The 27,076-nt window shown below is 45.5% G+C and overlaps 1 protein-coding gene across 1 annotated transcript; it reads right to left on the minus strand.

Annotated features, from left to right (window-relative positions):
• Positions 1-5,821: 5,821 nt before the first annotated feature.
• Positions 5,822-19,218, minus strand: PEX10 (peroxisomal biogenesis factor 10). Its single transcript, XM_069947614.1, is given in 6 exon segments — positions 5,822-6,539; positions 13,946-14,081; positions 15,318-15,493; positions 15,786-16,192; positions 17,657-17,737; positions 19,014-19,218. Coding segments are annotated over 6 exon segments (981 nt in total). The 5' UTR covers positions 19,126-19,218; the 3' UTR covers positions 5,822-6,470.
• Between the last annotated feature and the right edge of the window lie 7,858 nt (positions 19,219-27,076).

A 27,076-nucleotide genomic window follows, 5' to 3' on the forward strand; every position in this document is an offset into this window, starting at 1 on the left:
AAAAGAGGAAAAATCTCAGCCTTTCATTTATGACCTGATCTCTGTTTATAGTCTGTTCCTGGGTTTGGCTTCAAAAATCTGTCAGATAAATTTGTCTATTTAAATTCACCATAAGTCTACACCGTGAACAGGCAATCAATAGTTTTCGCTCAGAAAACCCCCTTTAAAATGGTGCAGCTGCAGATTTCCAGGCGTGGTTCTGTTTCACCCATCAGGTTCTTCTGTGGAAGCATTATAATGGAAACATTGTCCTATATACAGCATCGGACCGGCCATGTTACAATAGCTTATCCACCAAGTTTAGGATACTGTGCAATATACTGTCGTGCATGAGGCCTAATACATACACAAGGCAACTTTCTACAGTCTGACAATTCCACAAGTAAAACAATACCCTGTGTGAACATTACATTTATATATTAATCAACATTAAATCACAGTTCATGTCAAACAAGAACAATAAAACACAAGTAGATGCAGTGTGGCCAACGCCTGGCACCGATCACTAGTAGTCAGTGGCTGAGTATGTGCAGCTCCATAAAGTACAAGCAAACTCTTATGTCTGCATTATTAGGGCCCTGCTCAGTAAGTGCTGGATATCTACATTGCCTACTGTGTATACTAACCCCCCATCATGGAGCAAAGTCGTATTCTGAAATGCTATTGGCATTAGCTTATCTGATAAAACAGCCACCTGCAATGCATGATCAATACCTATCTGCCAAGATTAAAGGGTTTTTTCCCCCCACCTGAATCTTATTTTTTTTTTTTTTAATAAAATACATTATAGAAATGTGGAATTCTGGTTGGAGAAAAAAAAAATAAAAACTTTATTCCATGACTTGCACCACATGTATTATGGGGGAGATTTATTAAACATGGTGTAAAGTGAAACTGGCTCAGTTGCCCCTAGCAACCAATCAGATTCCACTTTTCATTCCTCATAGACGCTTTGGAAAATGAAAGGTGGAATCTGATTGGTTGCTAGGGGCAACTGAGCCAGTTTCACTTTACACCATCTTTGATAAATCTCCCCCTATATGTGTTAGCCACTTTTAGTGCCTCACCCATCAAGCAGTATGACCTAGAAGAAATGGATGGGGTGGAATATACTGCCCAACTCTCAGGCACTGTAAACTTAGCCTAAACACACTCTAAGGGCGGGTTCACACTACGTAATTCTCGCGGACAATGTCAGCGGAAGTCCGTCAGCTGTCCGCCCTGCACGGGCACGCGCTCTTTCCGCCAGCCCCATAGACACCATTCTATGGGCCGGCGTATTCCGCGATCCGCTAAAAGAATTTACATGACACTTCTTTCAGCGTATAGCGGAATACGCCGGCCCATAGAATGGTGTCTATGGGGCCGGCGGAAAGGCGCCCAGATGTGCGGGCGGACAGCTGACGGAATTCCGCGGACATTGTCCGCGAGAATTCCTGTAGTGTGAACCTGCCCTAAGGCATGGTTCACACTACGTATATTTCAGTCAGTATTGCAACCAAAACCAGGAGTGGATTAAAAACACAGAAAGGATCTGTTCACACAATGGTGAAATTGAGTGGATGGCCGTCCATATAACAGTAAATAACTGCCATTATTTCAATATAACAGCCGTTGTTCTAAAATAACAGCAAATATTTGCCATTAAATGGCGGCCATCCACTCAATCTTCATCCATTGTGTGAACAGATCCTTTCTGTGTTTTTAATCCACTCCTGGTTTTGGTTGCAATACTGACTGAAATATACTGACTCAAATATACATATACTGACTCAAATATACGTAGTGTGAACATAGCCTAAATCAGGGGTAGGGAACCTTGGCTCTCCAGCTGTTGCAAGAGTACAACTCCCATCATGCCTGTCCAGGCATGATGAGAGTTGTAGTTTTACAACAGCTGGAGAGTCTTGGTCCCCTACCCCTGCTGTAAATGCTCCAGATTCATTACAGTGGCTCAGGCTGTTTGATAAATATGATGCATTTGTACACTGTCTAGTGTAATGCTGCGTTTACACGGAACGATTATCGTGTAAACGCTGTGAACGATCAAGCGACGAGCGAGAAATCGTTCAATTTGATCTTTCAACAAGTTCTCAAATCGTCGTTCATCGTTTGCAAAAAATTTGCAGATCGTTCCGTGTAAACAGTCGTTCACCGATTTACCCTATGTGTGAGATAGGCTTAAGCGATCGCAAAACGAATTTTCCGTACGATATATCGTACCGTAAACTCTGATCGATATGAAAAACACATCGTTACTTCGACATCGTATGATCGGGCGAATTATCGTTCCGTGTAAACGTAGCATAAGTCTGTGTTGACCATTATCTTGCTTTGAGTGGCAACTAGTTTTGACCAAACTTGCCAAAAGTTCCTCCGAACCTGACAACTCGGCATTAGAATCCTGACGTCTGGAGAAGTCAGATGCTGCACTGGGACTGCCAGGAGATCGTGGATGTAGCCTATCGCTGTGCCCATGTTTTCCAGCACTCCCTAGGGCGGCATCCCACTTCTCCAGACGCCAGGAGTGAAAGGCCGAGCAGTCAGGTTCAGAGGACTATTGCTAAACCCGAACTTTCAGCAGGTTTGCTCAACACTAGTGCCAACATCTTGGCACAGTTTTTGCCTACTGTTGCATTATAAACTAAGCTCCCTTATTGGACGATGTGGATTTCCTATTCTTTTCACTGCACTGTGTATAACAAGTGTTTAGAGATTTTACCTACTTCATAATTCTAGTGCATCTGGAGCAGCTGTCATTATAACGCTAGGCCAATGTGTGCAAAACCAACTATTTTGGTGCAAACCGTTGTCGTAAAAAGTACGTCACCCAATGCGTCCCTTGCAGCTCGACAAATGTAATGCATCTTACTAGACATGTTAGAAACCGCTGTTGTAGTGTAAACTGTGAGAAGTTTGGTACATCTTTAGGCTGCCTGGTCTAAGCTTCAAAGGGGTTATCCAGTGCTACAAAAACATGGCCACTTTCTTCCAGAGACAGCCCCACTCTTCTCTCCAATTTGGGTGGAGTTTTGTAACTTCGTTCCATTGAAGTGAATAGAGCTTAATTACAAACCACACCTGAACTGGAGACAAGAGTTGTGCTGTCTCTGGAAGAAAGTGGCTATGTTTTTGTAGCACTGGATAACCCCTTTAAGGGTACAAACACACACAGCAGATACGCAGCAGATTTGATACTGTGTTCAGTTATTTAGATCTAATCTGCTGCGTATCGCAGCAATAAATACGCAGCGTATATGCCGTGTGTGTTTGTACCCTTAAGGGGTTATCCAGCGCTACAAAAACATGGCCACTTTTCCCCCTACTGTTGTCTCCAGTTCAGGTGCAGTTTGCAATTAAGCTCCATTTACTTCATCGGAACTGAGTTTCAAAACCCCACCCAATCTGGAGACAACAGTAGGGAGAAAGTGGCCATGTTTTTGTAGCGCTGGATAACCCCTTTAAGTCAAGTATTAGGCAGCATTAGTAAATGCTGCCCCACTGTGCACAGCAGCTCCCCTAACTCTTATTCACTTCAATGGGAATTGAAGTCTTCACTTGTAGCTGCCAACTTATCAGGTGGGATAGGTGTAAAGCAGGGGTAAGAAACCTTGGCTCTCCAGCTGTTAAACTCCCATCATGCCTAAAGCTTTGACTGTCCAGGCATGATGGGAGTTGTAGTTTTACAACAGCTGGAGGTTCCCTACCTCTGGTGTAAAGAGTAGAGATGAGCATAAAAGTAAAAGGCCGAGCGTTCAGGGTTCACTCCTCTCTAAGAAAGAAGTTGATATTCTGGGTAAGATGTGGGACCTGATTCTATCCATCCCGTGGATATGCCATCCAGCTCTAAGATGGATATAACCCTTAGGGTCCATTTACACAGAGATTATCTGCCAAAGATTTGAAGCCAAAGCTAGGAATGGATTTGAAACGAGGAGAAATCTCAGTCTTTTCTTTATGACCTGATCTCTGTTTATAGTCTTTATGGCTTTGGCTTCAAATCTTTGGCAGATAATCTTCCTGTGTAAATAGACCTTTAGCTGCTCTGATGAATGTCATGTGGACAGGACTATCCCATTATGTCTCATATCTAGCTGCTTAGTGGAGTTTACTTTTAATTCCCTGGGTTACAGAATCAAAAGGGTCATTTCTGTACTATTAAATGCATTTTATGCCCCACTTTAAAAAAAATATATATATATTAATTCAAGAATTCAGAAAATGATGATATGTTGCTGGAAGAGAACAGAAGTGTTTGTTTCTTCCAGTCTAATATTTATATTCTCTATAAGATAGCTGTAGGACATCACATAGGATAATACATTTATAATGGCATCTTGTGACTCGGGTGGGAAGATACATAGAACATGAAATAACCCCACGAGGAAACACACATAAGCCAAATGTTTAGGCTACGTACGTCCTGTTAATGTCAGGTGCGGCCTATAAATAGGCAGTGTCATTGAATAAAAACTAGGAACATCTCCTAAACATATGGCAAAAGACTGATCTTCAGCGACCAACTGATCACGAGAAGCAGTCACTGAGCGTGTACTCTTACTGGTCTGTCTTCGTAACAGCAGATGACTTCTATAGACGTGTATTGCCTATCTCCTGCCACAAGATGGTCAGCTTCATGCCTCCGATTCAGGCAATTGGTGGGGGTCTGAACCCCCAGACACCAACCAATCATTTTTTTGTATATCTTTAGGGTATGTCCAAAGATTTTTTTTTTCTAATAAAGGACAGGCACTTTTTTTAAGCTGGGACTACATGATCACGTAGTACTTTAATTATTCCCTATGGAGAAGCTGCAAGTTATCTTTCAACAATTGCTAAGCTTCCAGCACTGTTGACTTTTTTGCAATAGACTCGAAATCACTTAAAGTTATTTTTCAGAAATCAATAAATATCAATAGTACAAGCAATTTCAAGAAACTAACATGTTTTATTAAGCAAAATAGTTTCCTTCTGTACTCAAAAAGCTGTTTTCCTAACACCCCCCCCCCCTCACTTCAGAAGAGGCAGTATTTCTGTGTCCATTATGCCCTATGAAGAGGGGAGAGGCCGAGGGAGGTGGGTGAGCGTGGAGGGGAGAAAAGCGGGGCTGTATAAAACACCACATCCTGCAATCTTCTCTCACCAAGCTCCCAGATAAGCACTGACCCGTGAATCCAGCGTTGAATGTGCCCTTACAGTCTCCAAACTGGACAGCTACTTCTCTGCTCACTTATCCCCCCCCCCCTCCATAGGTTGTAATGCACTCAGCAAACTCTTCTTCACTTTGCTCCTCTAATGTAGAGGCTTTTCCTGATAATGAGCAGATAGGAAGAGAGGGGTTAAGTACGAAATAGCTTTTTGATTACAGAAATAGGCTTTTTGCCTTCTAAAACATATTACAGAGTTTCCTAAAATTGCATTTACCATTGATTTCTGCAAAACAAACAGTTACACTTTAAGGTCCCCATACACTGAATAATTCTGTCAACTATACCCACCAGGGTAAGGTGTATGAGGAACGTTTGGCTGTCAGTTATTGAAGGTATATGGCCAGCTTTAGGCTGGGTTCACACTGGTGTAATACATGACGCAATCCCAGCCTAAACCTGCGTCATCAGATCCAGCAGTCAGAATAGGATTTGTGGCTGTTAGGGCGGGTTCACACTACGGAATTCTCGCGGACAATGTCCGCGGAATTCCGTCAGCTGTCCGCCCGCACGGGCACGCGCTTTTCCGCCGGCTCCATAGACACCATTCTATGGGCCGGCGTATTCCGCGAATCTGCTAAAAGAAGTGACATGACACTTCTTTCAGCGTATATAGCGGAATACGCCGGCCCATAGAATGGTGTCTATGGAGCCGGCGGAAAGGCGCCCAGATGTGCGGGCGGACAGCTGATGGAATTCCGCGGACATTGTCCGCGAGAATTCCGTAGTGTGAACCTGCCCTTATACAGATACAAAAATGTGTCCGTATTTCACATGCTTCAATAGGGCACAACAGGACTCACCATGATTTGATGGTACCATATAGCCCCAGGAAAGCTGATCTCCATAACTAATATACCAGCCAACATCTTGGGATGCATTACATGTATCCGAGCTGCTAAATCATATTGCGTAGCAAGCAGCACATTACAATAAAGCCCATTTCACTGCAACCAGTATACAGACCTACATAAAGTTCAGCACAAACAACAGACTGGTAATATCTGCTTCTTGTTAGACTTTTGATTCACGCCTAGTATAAGTTTATACTATATACTTTGTCAGATTTATGTCAATTCAATCAAGTCAGTAGAGTATTATGGTGTCAGGGATGCTGTAAACCTCACACTGTTAGCCTGGGCTGGAGTAGTTGTGCTTTTATGTGATGGGTTAGAGAACCGCATCCCTAAACGTGAGTAGTAACGTAGCTGCTTAAGACGACGTCCGGTGAAGCCATTGGGTTGGCGGAGGCATTTAGGAAAGTCATCGGTAGTGCCTCAAGTAGACCAGCTTCTGCGGATGGAACTTCTCCCGACATAGTGGGCACTCGGCCTGTAAAAGAAGGGATTGTATAGTAAGTACGGAGGAATATAGATATAACAATATAATCGATACTGAATGTACTCCATTTACTATGTTCAGCAACTTTACCATAGTTCATGGATCAAACAACTTCCCTCCATTTGAAGCCCGTGTGATCTGTAATGTATTTGTAATTCACATCATTTACATAAAATTACTCATAACCTCAGCAAAGCAGTTCTAAAGTCTTGACCAATCGATGTCTCACATTTCCGCGGTCCACTGCCAGTTGTTAGATAAAATCTGTCTCTGGTAACACACGACAAGATGGAACACAGGAAGTGTGATGGGCTTAGTAATGATGTGCACGGCTGGTGGACAGAGAAAGAGAGAGACCCTGGACTGTGTGCATGCAAGGTAAAGTTTTTCTATTCTGCAGAGGATTTCCACTGATCACAAAAGTTAGATGAAGGCTTTCTTCTTATACCAGGTGCAGTTAAGTGCTTTATGTAACCCCTTCCTTGCTGTGCTGCTGCTGTTCTTTTCCTTTTTGATTACACGTTGAAAATAAGTGCAGCAGTAATGCAGACCTTTAAGGGGTTTACCACTCAAACATAATCTCAATCTTCAATCTCCTTTCCCTAGTTCTGAGCTGCTTCTTTCTGCTAAAGACACAAAAAGCTGTGTGTGAGCCTCCTTCTCTGTCTCCCCCTCTTCCCCCCTCCCTTCTAAGATGGCTGATGTAAACAAATCCCTGGCTGGCTGTATCTGCAACTTTGAAGCTTCTTGGTAAAGCTGAGGGTCAAGTTTGCTGATGAATTCACTGTGATTAATCCTCCCAGAGGAGGAGGGGGAAGAGAAAGCTCACACACCGATTTTTGTGTCTTCACCAAAAAGCAGCAGCTCAAAACCGGGGAAGGAGACTGAACAAGGATGGAAGGAATTGTTTGTCTTACCATGGGCAGCAACAAAAGTGACAGTGATCGCAGCAGTGGCCGAGCATGCACGATCCCACCTATAAAAACAGTGTGATCCCCCTTTCTTTCCTCTATACCATTAGAAGATATGCCCCTATCCTGTTATGAATGAACACATTTTTACGTATACAGCGGCCGCAACTAAAATATCTGTCCAAGCTGTAAAGCTTCTGGCCGTCAGAATGTTGTAACTTAACATTCATGTTCTCCAGTCAGATCTGACATGATCAGCTGATCGCAGTGACTTGTGATAAATGGGCTATTTCCATGGTGTTTAACATTAATATAAAGCTGTTGTTATTTCCATCTTGTTCTTTAGTGACCCATTTAAGTCAAGGACTAGGATGCTCATAATAAACGTGGAGCGCTGTAAATCAGGAGCACAGATGGCGTGTCACTTGTTTCCAGACACTTCTTACAGGAATTAATTAGGCGATTACGGCGCGTTCTGCATACAACGTCATTTGCGATGTAACGGCATCAGTCATGAACAAACAACACAGCTGCGCATGAAGTAAAGCGAGACATACGGCTTCCATAGTGTGTCACTGTCACCTTGTAGACACGTCGCTGACGTCTGCCATCCTGTAAGATCAGCGTGTGTGTGTAGGAACGATGGTGGTTGTACACAGACAGGGAGCGTGGGGATGTTTGCTGAACAACTGCGAAATGTACCAGAGTGCAAAAGCAGGAAACATTTATATCTGAGATTTCATGGGCTCGGGATCTTGGACAGGGTGTACAACATAAGGATCATTTAGTTTATTTCTTTTTGCTTAAAGGGTATTTATACCACTACTGCTAACTACTGACTTTACGCTGCCTGAACAACATGTGGCTTCTCCCTGCCTCATCGGCCTTGATCAATAAATCCCTATACTTAACTCTTAGGAGGACCGGGCCAACGTCTCTGAACGCCCGTAGACTATCCTGGACGTATGGGTATGCCCAGGGTCGTCTAGGGGTTAAAAGCGACTCTGTATCCACCAACCTGCCCCGCCAAACCACTAGGACCATCTTTTGATGAGAGTAAATTCTTACCGGTCGTGTCTTTTAAAATGTGCCCGATGCCTTGGTTAGAGCAAGAAATTATCTTTTAAACTTGCAGCACTGTCTCATACTGGCATGGCCTAAAGTGTCTTCGCCCCAGGTCTGCAACCCCTCTCCTTTCTTCCCCCCTAATATGATTAGGGATGACCCCAGGCAGGATTTCTAAACAGGATATCTAAACAGTGCACCTATGTCGCTATGTCTCTTATGCAGTGTTTAGACAGGTGATAAATAGGAGAAATCCTGCCAGGGGGTGTTCCTAATGAGGAGGAGGGTGGGGAGAAAGAAGAAGAAGAGGCGTCGCAGACCTGGGGCAAAGACACTCTAGGCCACGCCAGTATGACACAGTGCTGTAAGTTTAAAGTTTCAACCAAGGCACTGGGCACATTTTAAAAGACACGACCAGTAAGGATTTACTCTAATCAAACGGATGGTCATAGCGGTTTGGTGGGGTGGGTTGGTGGATACAGAGTCATTTTAAAGAAGAAGTCCGGCGCAATTTAAAATTTTCCAGCAGGCAGGGAGGAACATAATAAAGAAACGTAACTTACCTCTCCTCGTGCCCTCGACACGCTACCTTGCTGCTCCGGGATCCCCAGCTCCAATGTCAGATGTGTGCATATACAACTAGCATATACAGAGCTGCGGGTCCAAGTGTCAAAGCCCCGTCAAACTGCTGATCAGTGGAGAAGTCAGGGGTCAAACTAGGGCTGGGCGGTATACCGCAAAAAATACCGATACCGTCTCTGGCGTCGGTTAACCGACCTCAACTTGGCCAGGACGGTATCTGCGGTATTTTTGTATTTTTATCTCCTGGTCTGAGCTGTCCGACCTGTCGGAGCGCCTCCTCCCCGCTCCAGTCCCGGCTTGTCAGTACCTTCCCCCTGTCAGAGCGTCCCCCAACACACACACACACACACGTGCGGCCTGGCGTGAGCGCTGCACGTTATGTGCAGGGACACCGGTATCAGAGCGGGAGGTGGGAGGAGGAGCAGCAGTGGTGAGAGTGTCTGAGTGCCCCATCCTCCTGCACCCCGGCCCGTACAAGCGCCCCCCCGCCCGTTACCAATGCGCCTGCACCCGTCCCAGTATCCCCTCCCGAATCAGTACCGTACGAACGCCCCCGCCCCAGTCCCGTCCGAGCGCCCCCCCCCCCATCAGTCCTGTCCCGTACTAGCGGTCTCACACCACACACACATGACCGGGAAGCGCTGCACCTGTTGTCCTGTGTGTGCAGGGAGGACACGGGCAGGATATGGTGGAGCAGCATTTGGGAGGCTGCCGTACTGTAGTTCCATCAGCATCATTACAGCAACAGTACAGTGCTGCAGCTTAGGAGGAATGAATGGGCTGCAGCACACAGCAATGTCTCCTATAAGTTATGTGTGTGGCATCCTGCCTGCTGCAGCCCATTCATTCCTCCTAAGCTGCAGCACTGTACTTCCCATACCTTCATCCCTATGTGCCCCTTATATAGTAATAAAGCCCTAATCCACCCCTATAGTCATACACCCCTATCCACCATCTATCCCTATGTGCCCCCTATATAGTCATACACCCCTATCCACCCCTATGTGCCCCCTATATAGTCATACACCTCTATCCACCCCTATGTGCCCCCTATATAGTCATACACCTCTATCAGCCCCCGTATAGTCATACACCCCTATCCGCCCCCCGTATAGTAATACACCCCTATCAGCCCCCCGTATAGTAATACACCCCTATCAGCCCCCGTTTAGTCATATACTGCTATCAGCCCCCCCTGTATAGACTTACACTGCTATCAGCCCCCGTATAGACATACACTGCTATCAGCCCCCCTGTAGTCATACACCCCTATCCGTCCTCCCTGTATAGTCATACACCCCTGTCCGTCCTCCCTGTATAGTCATACACCCCTATCCCCCCCCTGTAGTCATACACCCCTATCCGTCCTCCCTGTATAGTCATACACTATCAGCCCCCCTGTAGTCATACACCCCTATCCGTCCTCCCTGTATAGTCATACACCCCTATCCGTTCTCCCCGTATAGTCATACACTATGAGCCCCCCTGTAGTCATACACCCCTATCCGTCCTCCCTGTATAGTCATACACTATCAGCCCCCCTGTAGTCATACACCCCTATCCGTCCTACCTGTATAGTCATACACCCCTATCCGTCCTCCCTGTATAGTCATACACCCCTGTCCGTCCTCCCTGTATAGTCATACACCCCTATCCCCCCCCCTGTAGTCATACACCCCTATCCGTCCTCCCTGTATAGTCATACACTATCAGCCCCCCTGTAGTCATACACCCCTATCCGTCCTCCCTGTATAGTCATACACTATCAGCCCCCCTGTAGTCATACACCCCTATCCGTCCTCCCTGTATAGTCATACACTATCAGCCCCCCTGTAGTCATACACCCATCCGTCCCCCCTGTATAGTCATACACTGCTATCAGCCCCCGTATACACATACACCCCTATCTGCCCCCCGTATATCATACACCCGTCCGTCCCCCCTGTATAGTCATACACTGCTATCATCCCCCCTGTAGTCATACACCCCTATCCACCCCCCTGTATATCATACACCCCTGTCCGTGCCCCCTGTATAGTCATACACTATCAGCCCCCCATATAGACATACACTGCTATCAGCCCCCCTGTATAGTAATACACCCCATATCTGCCCCTCCCTTTACAGTCATACACCCCTTTCCCTATGTAACCCCCTGTAGATACACGTCCAGGTCTCTGCTGAGACCCCCTAATAATGACGACATTACTTTTATTTTTTTTTTTACTTTTTTTAATCAAAATATTGCTCGTTTGGCATAGCAAGTGGGTGTGGTTTGCAAAAAAATGGGTGTGTCATAATTATCGTTCAATTATCGTTACCGCAGCTACAACCGCGATAAACCGCGATATTGATTTGGGCCAATATCGCCCAGCCCTAGGTCAAACCCCAATCTAATATTGATCTCCTATCCTTGGGTTAGTCCATTCATTTTATAAGGCTGGATACCCCCTTTAAGATCAGTTGTCACTCTGCTCCCATTGCTAGCTTAATGATTGAGGCAAATGTCCTAAAAATGAAATTATGATGGGAAAACAAATTTAATAAATGAGTAAGGTGGTTCTGCAGTTCCCTGCATAGCTAGGAGGCACTGGGAACCATTGTACAGGCTAAAGCTTAGAAGGGGAGCAGCAGCACACCAACACTAGGACCCCCTTCATTTTAGGGATGTGTGGTAGTCCTAGAGATCAGTCACCTGCTGATCATAACAAGATAACATGTCATGGCAATATTTCATGACTTTGTGAAATAAGGAAAACCCCTTTAAAAAGGGGGCTGAAATCATAAGAAGATTTTTCTGGAAGAAAGTGGCCATGTTTTTGTAAGCCAGGATAACCCCTTTAAGGCTTCTAAAGAAGGTGGTGGTGGTCATCCTTACCTTGTAACTGACAGCAGCGGATAAAATCGATCGCCTACCACTGAATACTATGAGACATACAAAACGCAGGACATGGCTGGACCATACTGCTGGTACTTCTGAGGGGGTTTAGAAATAATATGGAAGTAGCCCAAATTTTTTAAGCTAGCCTTGTAATCCATTGAAGCAATCTTGAGGTAGCAGCTTTAAAGAGAATGTCAATGTGGCTAGCTCCAGATCAACGAGACTGATTTATCAAACATGGAGTAAAGTGAAACTGGCTCAGTCGCCCTCAGCAACCAATCAGATTACACCTTTCATTCCTCACAGACTCTTTGAAAAATGAAAGGTGGAATCTGATTGGTTGCTAGGGGCAACTGAGCCAGTGTCACTTTACACCATGTTTGATAAATCTCCCCAAAGTGTTTAGCTTTTGGGGGGGTGTAGGTTTATCTACCTTAAGGATGCCTTCACACGTACTGGATCCGCAGCGGATTTCACGCTTCAAATTCAAAGCGAAATATGCTGCGGGTCCAGTGCCATTCATCCAACCCCCTGCTCGGCGCCGTGGCTGCATGTGAGGCTCCTGGCTCCGGTCCCACTTTGGATCCGGTGCGTGTGAAGGCACCCTAAAAGCAACGCTCTGAAGTTGATAATGGCCACATTATTCAGTATACTGTTATCAGTTCAGAAAATACCTAAAAGGTCAAGGTTTCCACAGTTACATGCAAATGCACTCTTACCTTAGGACTAGTCATTTCCATGTGGATCGACACCCCATCTTCACAAGTCTTACACAAATTATAATACCCTTTCTTTTTTTCTTTTAATAAAGGGATCCAGTTTATATTACAACCTGGGCTGAGGGCGATGATATCCCACACAGGAATACAGTATGAAAATTAGGTGTGCATGGTCCTCTACTCCTGGTGTGTAAATGTAAATGGAGTGTAAATGTAAGCGTTGACATCTTGACGTTCCTACAAGCCCATAAAAGCTTTGCCTATGCACAATGTTACGTATACTACATTCACATCTATAAAGTAGGTTACACTACCAAACATAGTCTAGGACAGTGCTTCTCAATTCCAGTCCTCAGGCCTCACCAACAGGTCATGTTTTGAGGATTTCCCATACAAAGATCACCTGTGGTAATACCTGATGCACTGAGTATAATTATATCACCTGTTAAATACTAAGGAAATCCTCAAAACATGACCTGGGCGGGGGTTATTTTTAGGGTATTGTTGGGGAAGGGGTGGAAATAGAAGCCGCCAGTCACTTACCTCCCCGGTTCCAGCGCCGGGTCCCGGAGGTCGCGTCTCAAGCCGCAGCTCAGACCAGGAAACGGCGGCCGGATGGGAGAATGGGGCCCCTGCGATCCGGGACTAGACGCCGCAACCGGGGAGGTAAGTGACAGACGGCCTCTATTTCCACCCCTTCCCCGGCCATACCCTAAAAATAACCACACGCCCGAAGTACCCCTTTAATCTCTGAAATGGACTAAATCCAGTCACTAGTAGACTGTTCACTGCACTGAAATCAATGGACCCCTTACATGTATAAAGCCGTATCTGTTGGCATATTGTTTGGTCAGTCTAGTGACCTATAGTGTGAATGTAGGGTGAACATAGCCTTGTAGTGTATTTAGATACAGAAAATTGGGACGTGCTGTAGAGGAGGAACCCCGACTACCACTAAGGTAGAGGTATGTCTACACAGCATTAGTGAGTAAACATTTCCAATCATCCGGCACTGCAACAGACTTATCATCATCATACAATATGCTGCAGCTCTGGAGAATATAAGTGGTGGATTATGAGATTTAGCTTTTTAGTTATATAATGCCAGATTAAAGGGATTCCCCTGCATATATACAGTCCTCACTGTAACAAGGGACTCTGATTAGATTGGAGATAGATAGGTTAGATAGGCTGGAGATTCTGGTAGAAATATCTGGTAGGTATCGCCTGAGGCCTTACCTTGGTGTTACACCACTCGGTGATGCACTCCCAGCAGAAGAGGTGCCCACATGGGGTGGCCGTACTGTGCCGCCGGTGTTCTAAGCACAATGTGCATTTAGAAGGCCGCTGGTAGGATTTCTCATGTGGTTGGGATCTAGGAACATAAACCAATTTCTACATCAATTTCAACATTTTTGGTATTCCGGGCACAAATCCGGGTATTGCTGTTGAACCATGGAGGGACCAACAGGGGAAAAAAGACCTGGTCCAGCTACTCCACCTAATATTTTTCTTTTCTTATTATCTTCTGATAGATATATGTTCTTCCCAGGAAGGTTACCTACCACATCTGCTGGAAGTTTGTTCCTACTACTCTTTTAGTAAGGTAATATTTTCTGATCTTTCTTCCAACTAACTTCTCCTCTTGTATTAAAATGTGAAAACCAAAACGTGGCCACAATAGCATTTGGAGACAAAAACTGTTGTCACATTGCAAGATCCATAGTGTCCTTACCTTTTGTGTGTCGGAGATGGTTTTGCTCTTTTTTTGCAGTAAGATAAATAGTTTTTATTGATACCAAGTTTTACACACACACACACACGATTTTTTGGTCTCTTATGATTTTTTTAGGCAAAATACAGCAATTCTGTTTTTTTTCCCGCTATGCGGTATAAATAATGGTATTGTTTTTTGTGTTTTTTTATGTTTTATGTAGCAGTTTCTTTTGAATGGGGAGTACAAAGTAATTTTTATTATGGGGGGGGGGGTGTATTTTATTATTTTTTATTTTACAATTATTTTCACTTTTACACTAAAGTACATTAAACAGTGATCTTCTGACCACTGTTACAATACACTGCCTGTTTACATTATGCTGACAGGCAATCTACACAGCCATGCCAGAGGCGTATCCATGGCAGGCCCAGGGGCTTTAAGAAGGCCCCCAGGATTGCCATGGAAAAGATCGGAAAGCTTGGACCTCGTTGCTGGTAATCAGATCGGTAAGTAAAACCTCATCACATGACTGTTACATGCCCCTGGTATGATTTGTAGGGTGGTTACAGCAGCTGTCATACTGCGATGGAGTAGTGCGGCAGCTGAAGATAAGCTGTCATACTGCGATGCAGTAGTAGGGCAGATCCTTTTTCTGATCCCGCCATAAGAGGCCAACGGGATCGGAATAAGGCCTAGTAGTGACCACCGTTAAAAGCCATATCAGTGGTCACTAAGGGTTAATAAAGAAGATACCATGATTATAATCTTTAAATGAGGCACTGCTAATGGACCAACACATGGGCCTAGCTATCTATAGGTCCATCAATAAAGGAAAACTATTGGGTGAAGAAATGAGCCATAGCTGGGGGTGGTCCATAAGGTGGAGACCCTTACCTCTGGTAGGACATTCTCCGATGCAGCTTAAACTTCTGCTGAGCCTCCTGCTTGTGCTGAACGCTCTGCATCTGAACAAAGACCAGCAACAGGAGATGAACCATCGACACGGCACCAAGGAGGCTGTAACTCTTGCGCACAACACCGTCATCTCCAGGTGATCCCCGCACACGGAGCTGCGAGACATGAGGGAAAAAAATCCTTATACAAATATGTATATGGAACGTGGCTGCATGCATTACCATTCCAATGGTAAAATATATGTGGTATGATGCTAGCAGATCATTGGCACAGCTCAATACAGTACCCTAGGCACCAAAATGGAATACACCTTTTGAGCCCTGCAACTGATCGGCTATATTTCAATCCACCCTGTTGTACCCTCTTCTGCCACCAGGGGACAGTAGGGCGGTGTTATAATAAATCACATCTCATTGTCCATAGAAGACTGAAACATCAGATACTTACATAGCTGATACCAGTAATCCTTTTGGCAATATGGTAGAACGTTCCATTCATGTAGAATAAAGCCAGATGAAACCTTCGGAGGAAAGTAATACTCTGTCTGAATATATACATGGCCTTTACCAATGTCTTTTTCTGTTGGTCGGAGAAAGCCGCAATCTTTCTGTGCATCCACTTCCACATCCATGAGCGGTGATGGGATCCAGAGGACAGGTTGCTGTGCGGGACCCGTACTCCATCTATCTCTATCTGCAGCTCGTGCTCCAGCCGCACCAGCTCCTTGTCCAGTAGGTAGGGGAGTAGGGTGTGACAGCAGATGAGTAAAGTGCGCTGCAGCAGAGAAGGCACCTTCCTCTAAGAGGAATCCACCTGCACAATATTAACATACTCCTCTCCGAGAGTCTGGTAACCTAGAAAATAAACACACAGTCGTATAGTTATAGTGTGCGAAATCCAATGGACCTCATGTGAGAAGGGAAGGAGCTGCCCATAGAAACCTTTCCTCTTGTTTTATCCTGAACAACTCCTTTAAGGGGGGTATCCAGAATTAGAAAAACATGGCCACTTACTTCCAGAGACAGCACCGCTCTCGTCTCCAGTTCAGGTGTGGTTTGCAATTAAACGCCATTCACTTCAAATGGAAGAGAGTTGCAAATCCTGCACCCAAACGAGAGACAAGCGTGTTGTTGAAGAAAGTGGCCATGTTTTATAAGGGTGCATGCACAAAATACTCACAAAATTCAGCCAGTTAAATTGCAACATTGCTCTTTCCCATCGATTTTAATGGGCTTTCTGCCCTATTAGTGCACACTGAGGAACTTTCTGCCGTAGGAATTGACATGTCACTTCTTCCACTAGAGGAATCCTATAGAAGTCAATGGGGCTTGAATTCTGCTTGAATTCCGCTTGCATTCCACTCGAATTTTGCTCCTATTCTGCTCTGGAAGGGCGGGTTCAGAATACGGAATTTGCGCGGATAAAATCCGGCAGATTTCGTTGGTCGTACGCGCTCACAGCTGCGCACCTTTCCACCAGCTCCTTAGACACCATTCTATGGGCCGGCCAATTCCGCTATCTGGCGAAAAAATTGACATGTCACGCGGAATCCGCCCGTGCATAGAATGGTATAGAGGGCGCGCGGCCGTGTGCGCGTACAGGCAACAGAATCCGCCGGATTCCGTAGTCTGAACCCGCCCGAATAGCAGAAATCTTTCCTCTTCAATTCCTTGCGGCATCCGCGAGAATTGCTCAGTGTGCACGCACTCTAATGCTGGATAGCCCCTTTAAGGCAAGTCTGAACTTTCACATAACTTTTCAGTATAAGCCGTTACATGCACATTAAAACTCACTAGATAACTTGTATATGACATTTTAAATTAGTTTTCCCCTAAGAAAGCACCAGCTCTATTATATAGGTTGTTCCTAAGCTAGAGAGTGGAGCCTAGCCTCTATGATGTCTCCCATACACTGCACACAGAAGGGGGAATCCTGCATCCCTCTCTCTTTATAACACACCATCAGAAGCAGCAGCATGAAGGACATTACAGAGAAGAACTGAGCAGTGTAAGCTGTGACTCAAGCCCTAAGGTAAGATCTAGCTAATACCTGCAACAAGTTCCCGCAGTCTGTCTCTGTCCCCTCTCTAACAACTTCTATGGGCAGCTGTAACCCAATCTCTCAGCGCACTGACCTGTCTTTTTTTTTTAGGAAAATTAGGAGTATGTGGGTGGACAGCATTTTTATCCGATAAGATACGTTTCCTATATACTATTGATTTATGTAAAATAATTGAAGTATTAGTGACCATTACATTAAAATAGGACAAGTGAAACCTCCAAAACTTTCAGACACATCTCACCTAACAAACGACTTACCTGAAAACGTAGTCAGTGTGTAGTAGGCGAGATCGCAGGACAGTTCTATTTCTTTCCTCCACTGCAGCCATTTTTTGGCACCTTTAAGAAGAAGAAAAAAAAAAAAGCTAAATATCTAGTCATCTACTGGCTGCAGAAGCATTGTAAATGCAGGAGGATACATGTATACAGGCATTATTATTAGTCACATAGGACATGCCTGGATACAGGGTAAAATCTGACTATTCAAGGGTACAGGGGGCATCATAACAGGCTATAAGGGGGATTATTACTGGGACGTACAGATCAGTCACATTGTTATGGGGGGGGGGTCTGATCTGGGAAGGAAGTGGTGACAGACATTAGTAGGGGAGCCGTCCTTTCCTCCCTGGCTGCAGGCTGGTATATACATTTACTATTGATGATCGGCTTCCTGTGGCGGTATGGCGTTGTTCAGGTGACATCACGATTTTTCAGAACCTCTTTTTCCCCATTGATTTTGAGCACCGGATGTTGGGGTCTCCATTGCACCTCTATGAGAGCGCTTCCATAGCGATGCATTAAAGAGTATGAGTCTCATTATCTGCAGGCCAGCCGGAGAAGGTGGCACATGGGCGCCAGCGGGACCCCAAAGGTGCCTTACTACCAGAATGAAGCCGTGCCGCAGGAAGCCGATCATTAATGGTGAGTATACACGTCAGCCTGCAGCCAGGGAGCGAATATATATATAAATATATATTGGACTCCTCCTTTAAAGTGACTGTACCACCAGGCCCAGGCTGAAGCACTGGAGGCGGGCCGACCCACCCCAGTGGGAAGAGACCCCAGCCCCTCCATGACGTGACTCCATTAGAATCAATGGAACCCTATCATATAGGGGCTAGGGTTTCCTCCCACTAAGGGTGGGTCGGCCCGCCTCTAATGCTTCAGCCTGGACCTGGTGGTACAGTCACTTTAAGCAGCAGTGTGAGTGTGACCATATGTGTATAATGGGGTGCCTGGTTGGCACATCTCATCACATGGGGGTACTAGAGACACTGGTCTGGCTTGTCCATAGATGTACTGGCAGGGGCAACACTGATATTAAGGGGCCAAACATCATCTACCATGGGGTCACTTCCTGCACATACACATCATTTCCCCATACACCTACACTGCAAACCCGACCCGACTACATGTCTGTAAATTGCCCTCCTTTCTTGACCACATGATCCCAGGTCAGTGATCCCCAACCTGAGGCTCTCCAGGCTGCAGGGCATGATGGGAACAGTAGTTATGTAACAGCTGGAGGGCCCCAGGTATGTGATGAGACAGTAGCAGGTGCAAAGCATGCTGGGAGCTGTAGTGTGATAGTGGCGGATGTAGCCGCAGGACTCACCTGTGAACGCCTGGAAGGCCTCGTGTGCCCGGCCCCGCAGGCTGCCCTGGAACTGCTCGTCCTTCTGACAGCTGCGGATGAGCTGCGGCTGGTTGGCGGCGGTGAAGGCCATGTGACCTCCGCGTCCCTCATCCCCGGCCGCCCCCAGCCCAGGTACAGGATACCACTACAGTCGGGAAGGACCCGCTGGCGTCACAAGGTCATGTGACATCCACAGTCATGTGACTCGGCAGCGTGGGCGGACTCTGGACTCGTGCTCACTGCAGAGAACTACAATTCCCATCATGCCTGGACAGATAAAGCTGATCTTTGGCTGGCTAGGCATGATGGGAATTGTAGTTTTGCAACAGCTGGCGGGCCGAGGTGCTGTACTTGTGGGGGGCTGAGGCAATGTGGGGAGAGTGCAGGGTGACACTATGTTGGGGGAGCTGAAAGGAAAGAAGTGATGGTATTTACATGGGACTGTGTGCTTGGGGCTCAGGAGTGGAGATACAAGGGAGGGGACTGATTTACATGGGGCATTGTACACGGCTCAGGGGAGATGAGTAACTATGTACTTGTATGTATTGTGGAGGAGGAGAAGGGAAGGATTTTTACACAGGACTTCATTTTGAAGTGTTAAAAAGAGGGGCAATGCTATTTACATGGGGCTGTGAGTTGAAAGGGTGAGAGTTTTTTTTATTACATGGGACTGCATGTTGGGGGCTTAAGGGGGGGAGGGGGTTGATGTTATTTAAATGTAAAACAATGTTCTGTAAGCACCAATTCAGATCTCCCTTACCAGAGAGGTTATAAAGAGTTCAGGAGCCTCCTTTAAAGGGGTATTCCGGGAAGAATGAACTTTTCCCCTATCCTGTAGGAGATCATGGGGGGTCCGACCCCTGAACCCCCGGCAATCTCTGTATCAGACCCCACCAGCTGTTATGTATAGAGCCCAGGGTCAGCTCGCAACCCGCGGCTCTATTCATTCCTATGGAGCGACAGAGAGACAAGTACACTGGAAGAGAGCTGTACTCGCCTCCGGCGATCGAGCCGGCGCAGGGGGCTGCGGATGAGCGTGGGGCCGGGCTGTGGATGAGCGTGGGGTCGGGCTGCGGATGACCGTGGGGTCGGGCTGCGGATGACCGTGGGGTCGGGCTGCGGATGACCGTGGGGTCGGGCTGCGGATGACCGTGGGGTCGGGCTGCGGATGACCGTGGGGTCGGGCTGCGGATGAGCGGGGGGCCGGGCTGCGGGTGGGCGATCTTAAAACGATTGCAAAACAATTTTTCCGTACGATATATCGTACCCTCTAAACGCTGATCGTTATGAAAAAAAATCCTTACTCCGACATCGTTAATCGTACAATCTGGCCAATTATCGTTCCATGTAAACGCAGCATAAGGGTCCATTTACACAGAAAGATTATCTGACAGATTTTCTGCCAAAGATTTGAAGCCAAAGCCAGGAATGGATTTAAAAAGAGGAAAATTCTCAGGCTTTCCTTTATGACCTGATCTCTGTTTATAGTCTATTTCTGGCTTTGGCTTCAAATCTTTGGCAGATAATCTGTCAGATAATCTTTCTGTGTAAATGGACCCTAAGGACATGACAGGAAATGCCAAAGCCGAATATCCAAGAATCCATTGGTTCACCTTGGATAACGTACATTACGGTCTCATTGCACGTTGGTATCTAGGGAGACTCCGCTAATCCAGCAGCGGGCATCATGACAGGTACGACATGGAGAGAAAGGAGCGGCTGCACATCCCACCTATGGCTGATACCAATGCCGCTAGGCCTATTTTAAAAAACAACGCCAGGATGTTGGTATATAATTTGATCAAACCATATTTCCCCGTGTACCACGTGCAGGTCCCCTGGTTCACACGGGTCCTTAGGCTAACTCCACACTGTCAGTGACCGCCAACCCCGCAAAGCTTGCACATGCAGGGAAGGGGGGCCATGGAACGGCCCTGCAACCCCTATGTCACAGGACCAAACCCAAAATGCCCCACCAAAACCCAGCCGGCACCACCGGTGGGGAAGGATGCCCCCAAACAACACAAGTATGGATATCGTCAACATATAGAAAAATGCAAGGGCACTCACCGATCCGTACTTGTACTTTATTGTTCCATCTTATTAAAACATAGATTAGCAGCCAGCGAGGACGCCAAACACCTTCAGCATGACAGCTGTTTCGCGTTTACACGCTTCGTCAGATCGCATGTAAACGCGAAACAGCTGTCATGCTGAAGGTGGTTGGCGTCCTCGCTGGCTGCTAATCCATGTGTTAATAAGATAGAACAATAAAGTACAAGTACGGATCGGTGAGTGCTCTTGCATTTTTCTATATGTTGATGATTTAGAGACTGTACCTTCATCTTCAGCAAGAGAGCACCACATATAACCGTACATGGGAATACTCCACTCATCCAGCATTTAGTCCTAACTACATGGCAGTAGTGCCGGTGTCTGTACCTTTCTATAAGACAAGTATGAATATGGTATTGCACTCACCACTGCTGCTCACACAGAATGGGGAAGACATAAGGTACTGACATGTGAGCACAGGCATATCCTGACAATTTGGGTCATGACAGGTACACCTTAATGATATGTAGTAGGGCGGCCCACTGTGGAGCCCCCAGAAGTCAGCCATCTAGGGTCTGGAGAGCTGCAGTATGGATCACTGCCATCTTTGTGAACACACATGAGGCTGATGCTCATAGGACGGGCAAGTGAACTGAAGATGAGCCCCAGGCTGATGAAGGAGAATGGCTATTCACAGGAACTTTTCATAAGTTCTCAGAACTGGAACATGGAGATGTAAGGTGACTAGACAATCTTTCTGGATACTGATGATGCCGTATAGACTCCATCAAGTTATGGATAAATCACTAACTAGACGCCAGTCTCCTACGGCCATGAACTGAATGTAACTTTTCCCATGTAAGTTTATAGGACGCTCATTGGCTTACAATTAGTATTGAGCGGACTTGCTGGCTGCTCGGTCCGGCAGTTGGATGACTTAATCGCACCAAAGAAAAGTTAGAGATGGTAAACTCCTGTGGCGTCTGCCATATTGGAGCACTTGAGTTGTTGCAGCACTTCCATGGGGTGGGTCTGTGTAAGGCACTGGTGCAGCAGAAAGTGACAATGAGAAATGGGAATGTATATACATAGGGAGCCAAGAATGCTCCCTGTATACAAGAAATTACATTTGCCAGGGACAAATAGAACTGGCTGTATAGAGGCAGGCACCTGATTCTTGAGGCTATGTTCACACAGTGTATTTTTTTCAGACAAGAATGGCCACAGAAACATGTCAAACAGCAGCAGTTGTTTGGCGTTGTTTAATATACAATAAATAAAATAAATCAATTTATCAACACCATGCGGCAAACTACGACTTTCAAGGTGAGTGAAAAGGCTACCGAATAAAATTTCAGACAAACAACATAAAGTAGTATGTCTTTATATTTGTCAATGGGGCTGCAATAATACATGATTGCCACTAGAGGTCGCAGGTTTGCCATCACTGCACTTCACTGACTGTACAAAGCATGCAGTACATAAAGTCACCACCAGATGCCCTCAGAGTACAGAGGGATAAGTTTTATGTATTGGATTTAGGATTGAATAAACACCAAAGAACCACACAATGCAATGCCAGATATGAAGAGTCTCAACACTTCATCTTGAGGGGGAGGCACAAGAAGTATGCAATCATAGCAGGTAAAGCTAAAATAAAAACTTATATGTTAATGATTTTTTAAAATGTCATCTGCCATATCCTATACAGTAGTATGCTTTAACATTTAACAAAAAACAAAACACATTCCAACTCTTATGTGTTTTTGCTGTATACAGTAGCGTAGTTGACCATCCTTTTGTATATGGTAGAATTAAACATGATGAAATGAGAATAGTGAAACACATAAAGCAGTTGTAAACCCAGCCAAAGAGAAAGTTTTTTCTTTTTTGCAAAGAACTGCCCAGGGAAAAAAGAATAACTACATACATACTAATTTACAATTGCACTAAGTAGAAAATCATTACACACGTTGGCAATCAGTTATGGCTGTAGTAGGACCTATTGGCCAATCACAGTGTTGTCCTTATAGTCTTTGGACTGAAAACTGCAGTTGCCAGAGGTGTTAACAATTGATGTGTCCACTCTTGAGGCTGCATCCACACAGGTATTTTCATCGCAGTAATTAACCATTTAATTGCTGTCCTTCATTGTGTTAATGCCAACATGTGCGAACATTTGCTGGACTGGATGCATTTTAAAGGGGTTGTCCAGAGAAAATATTTTTCTTTCAAATCAACTGATTTGAGAAAGTTATATAGATTTGTAATTTACTTTTAAAAATCTCAAGTCTTCCCATACTTATCAGCTGCTGTATGTACTGTATGTGTATTCTTTTCAATCTGACGCAGTGCTCTCTGCAGCCACCTCTGTCCGTGTCAGGAACTGTCCAGAGCAGCAGCAAATTTCCATAGAAAACCTCTCCAGCTCTGCACAGGTCCTGTCTCTGACAGAGGTGGCAACAGGGAGCCCTGTGTCCGACTGGAAAAAAAAAACATTTCCAGCAGGACACATAGCAGCTGATAAGTATGGGAAGATGACATTTTTAAAATTAAATAAAAGTAAATTAGAAATCTAAAGATTTCCGCTGGATAACCTCTTTAAAGATGCTGTAGTGTATTCAGCAGAGGATGAATTGATACCTGGGGATGAAGCTGGGGTGGCAGAGATCCACTGGGTGAGTTACAAGGCTGCAAAGGCCTGAACCATGTCATGGAGCATCTGTTCTTTTAGCTCTGAGTAGTGTCATTCCTCTGTTACTCCTCCTGGAAATATGATATATGACTAAACAGCCAATTGGGGGCTTCCACCTAAGGGGAGGGGCTACACTGTCTGGCTGTATCCAACGGCTCTGATGATGCCAGACAGTGCACAGCATAACCTTACTGCTTACACCGACTTGGCTACTTAGTCATGCATTTCCAGAAGGAGCAACAGAGGAATAGCACAAAGCTTTAGATATGTTATTATATCACAAATACCATTTTAATACTATTATTTAGGTATTTAGCAAAACAGAGATGTAAGGAGCAGCCTCTAAAAATCCACAAATGTGTACATGTATCAGGCCTGTACAGCCCTTATTTCTAGCATGTACTTTAATTGACTTAAAAGTGACTCTGTACCCACAATCTGCCCACCCCAAACCGCTTGTACCTTCAGATAGCTGCTTTTAATCCAAGATCTGTCCTGGGGTCCGTTCGGCAGGTGATGCAGTTATTGTCCTAAAAAAACAACTTTTAAACTTGCAGTCCTGTGTCTAACTGGCGTGGCCTAGAGTGTCTGTGCATTAGGCTGGCACAACCCCTCTGTCCCTCCTCCCCGCCCTCCTCATCATTAGGAATGCTCCAGGCAGATTTTCTCATATTCCTCACCTGTGTAAGCACGGCACATGGGCTGGATTGTTCCTGAGCCACAATCCTGTCAACTGTGAGATTCCTTACCTTACTCCCCTTATGCAGTCCATTGGGGAGGAAGGAAGGATTGGTCGTGGTGGCCAAAATGTCAGAGCACTAGAGATGAGCGAACCGGGTTCGGGTTTGAGTCAATCCGAACCCAAACGTTCGGTATTTGATTAGCTGTGCAGTGCAGGGATCAAGTGCATCCAGGTGCAATTCTAAATGTTTCTCCATAAAAGACCTGCAGTACATCTGTGAACTGCACTACCTTTATTTTGCCACTAGATGGGGCCTAAGGACAATTTTCAAACATCTAATTTTCTATAGTTTATAGTTTTATGATCCAACTTGGGCCCAGAATATGCTGTTGCTGCAGTGTATGGTTATGCTCATTTGCATAATTGCCTCCCTAATGTACTGGAATACACTACGCATTAAACAAATTAAACTACACAGGTTAGCCTTGATTTTGCAGAGAGAAAATCAATGAGGGTATCGCCCTTCATATATTTCACATATGTGAGGACTCTGAAGGGGACAAAGATAGAACAAGATTCATTATAACAGGGGTAGGGAACATTTGCTCTCCAGCTGTTGCAAAACTACAACTCCCATCATGCCTGGACAGCCACAGCTAAAGCTTTGGCTGTCCATGCATGATGGGAGTTGTAGTTTTGCAACAGCTGGAGAGCCAAGGTTCCCTACCTCTGCATTATACAGTAGGATTCCTTATATCTGGCACATTCCACTCTGCCAAGCTTGGTATCGGAATGGATGAAAAGTATTATACAGCTATGCAGAATTATAGGTCTCTCGAAAAGTATGTGAAAATGTGAGTTATTGTCACCTGTCTACCTCTTGTTCTGGAAGATACTGAAGAGGATGTACAGTGCTGTAAGGAAGTAATTTCCCCCTCCCAGGTTTCTTTTGTTCTGCTTATCACACTTGAATGGTTCAGATCATCAAACTGTTACTTTTAATATTAGAAATGTGCAGAAACGCTGCTAACTTAAAGCGAGTGAATGTACCGGTTCAATCATCGAATTAAGCTTTTCATATGACCCGAGGGATGCTGCCGCGCTGATTCCGCTTATGTGGTCCTCTTTTCAATCCGCCGCCAGTTCCCGAGATTTTTGCTGTTTTTTTTAAATATGCAAATGAGGTCTTGGTGCACTGGAGGCGGGACCAGTGCATTGATATCCCCTTCCTGTGTGATGTGCTAAAGCAGAGCCAGGCAGGGGCCGGACTTGATTTTGAAGGTGCACCTCATCCAAGGGAGGGGATATCAGAGCACTGGGGGGGCGCAGGGCCCGCCTCCAGTGCATATTTAGAAAATGACTCAGCTGGCGATTGAAAAAAGGACCACAGTAGCGGATCTGTGCCGCAGTGCTGATGAAGTCCTATGAAAAGCTTAAAGCGAATGTACCATCAGGTACACAGCTTTTGGTTTTTTACCTTAACGGATCGGCGCAGGCATGGTGATGCCAGCGGTACGGTGCTTTAATTGAACTGCTGCCCAGTTCCCACGCATGTCGCCGGTCTATTTCCAAGCACCGCTCTGCCTCGGAATCCTCTGTGGCAGACACCAGAGCAGCATCTCCCCCAGACCTCTCTCTGCAGGACCTTACATAGGTATCCTTGGTCTGGGATACTTTGCACCCAGTATTCCCACCTGCTTCTTCCAATCTGAGTGGACTCAAATTGATTGCTCACAGATTGATTACAGGTGGTTGTGATAGTGTGTAAACCATGTAGGATAGGGGTGTCAAATCTATGGTCCTCCTACTGTTACAAAACTACAATACTCATCGTGCCTGGCAGCCAAAGCTTTGTCAGTCCAGTCATGATGGAAGTTGTAGTTTTGCAACAGCTGGAGGACCGCAGTTTGACACATATATACAGTCTAGTGATATCCCCGGTTCTATTCTGCTCTGAAGAATGATAGCATCTGTTGGCTCTCGGAGGGTTTGGAGTTGTAGTGCGCTTGGGCTGTACTTGTAACATGGTTGAGCTGTAGTTTCCTATCCCAGTATGCAGGTCTGAATGGACCCATGACATGCTAACCACAAGTACTTGTCCTGCATACACATACAGAGGTCCAATTCAGGCACCAGGCAATAGCTACTGGGTTCTTATGAAATATCCCCCTTACAGACTGAGATTTGTAGTGTTGTAGTTGTGAGTGGATACTTAAGACAGGGGTGAGGTGAGTACTTGGATTTTTGAAGTGCTCCATATCTAGTCTCTGTCACTCTAGGCTCCGATTTGCAGGGATAGGCTGCCATTTGTCATAGAACAATGCCTGTATTACTGGGCGCTTATTGCCGCATTGTCTGCAGTGAAGTGGTTAAGTGTTAAAATTTCCAAAATTGAGCTTATGTTGTTTAGCTGTGAAACAATGTGACATTTCAGCTGTGAGGATTATGATATGACTTCACATCAGAATGCTGCAGTGTAATGTCTATTATTCTCTCTGTGTTTGACAGATTTCAATAATGCATAGTGCTTTCAAGCCTTGTACTTTTCCATTCTTAAATCCCAGATTCGGTTATCTCAGACATGTCAGAGTTTGCTCGGCTCCCCGTATG

The sequence above is a fragment of the Dendropsophus ebraccatus genome, chromosome 12 (genome assembly GCF_027789765.1).
Source record: "Dendropsophus ebraccatus isolate aDenEbr1 chromosome 12, aDenEbr1.pat, whole genome shotgun sequence".
NCBI lineage: Eukaryota > Metazoa > Chordata > Amphibia > Anura > Hylidae > Dendropsophus > Dendropsophus ebraccatus.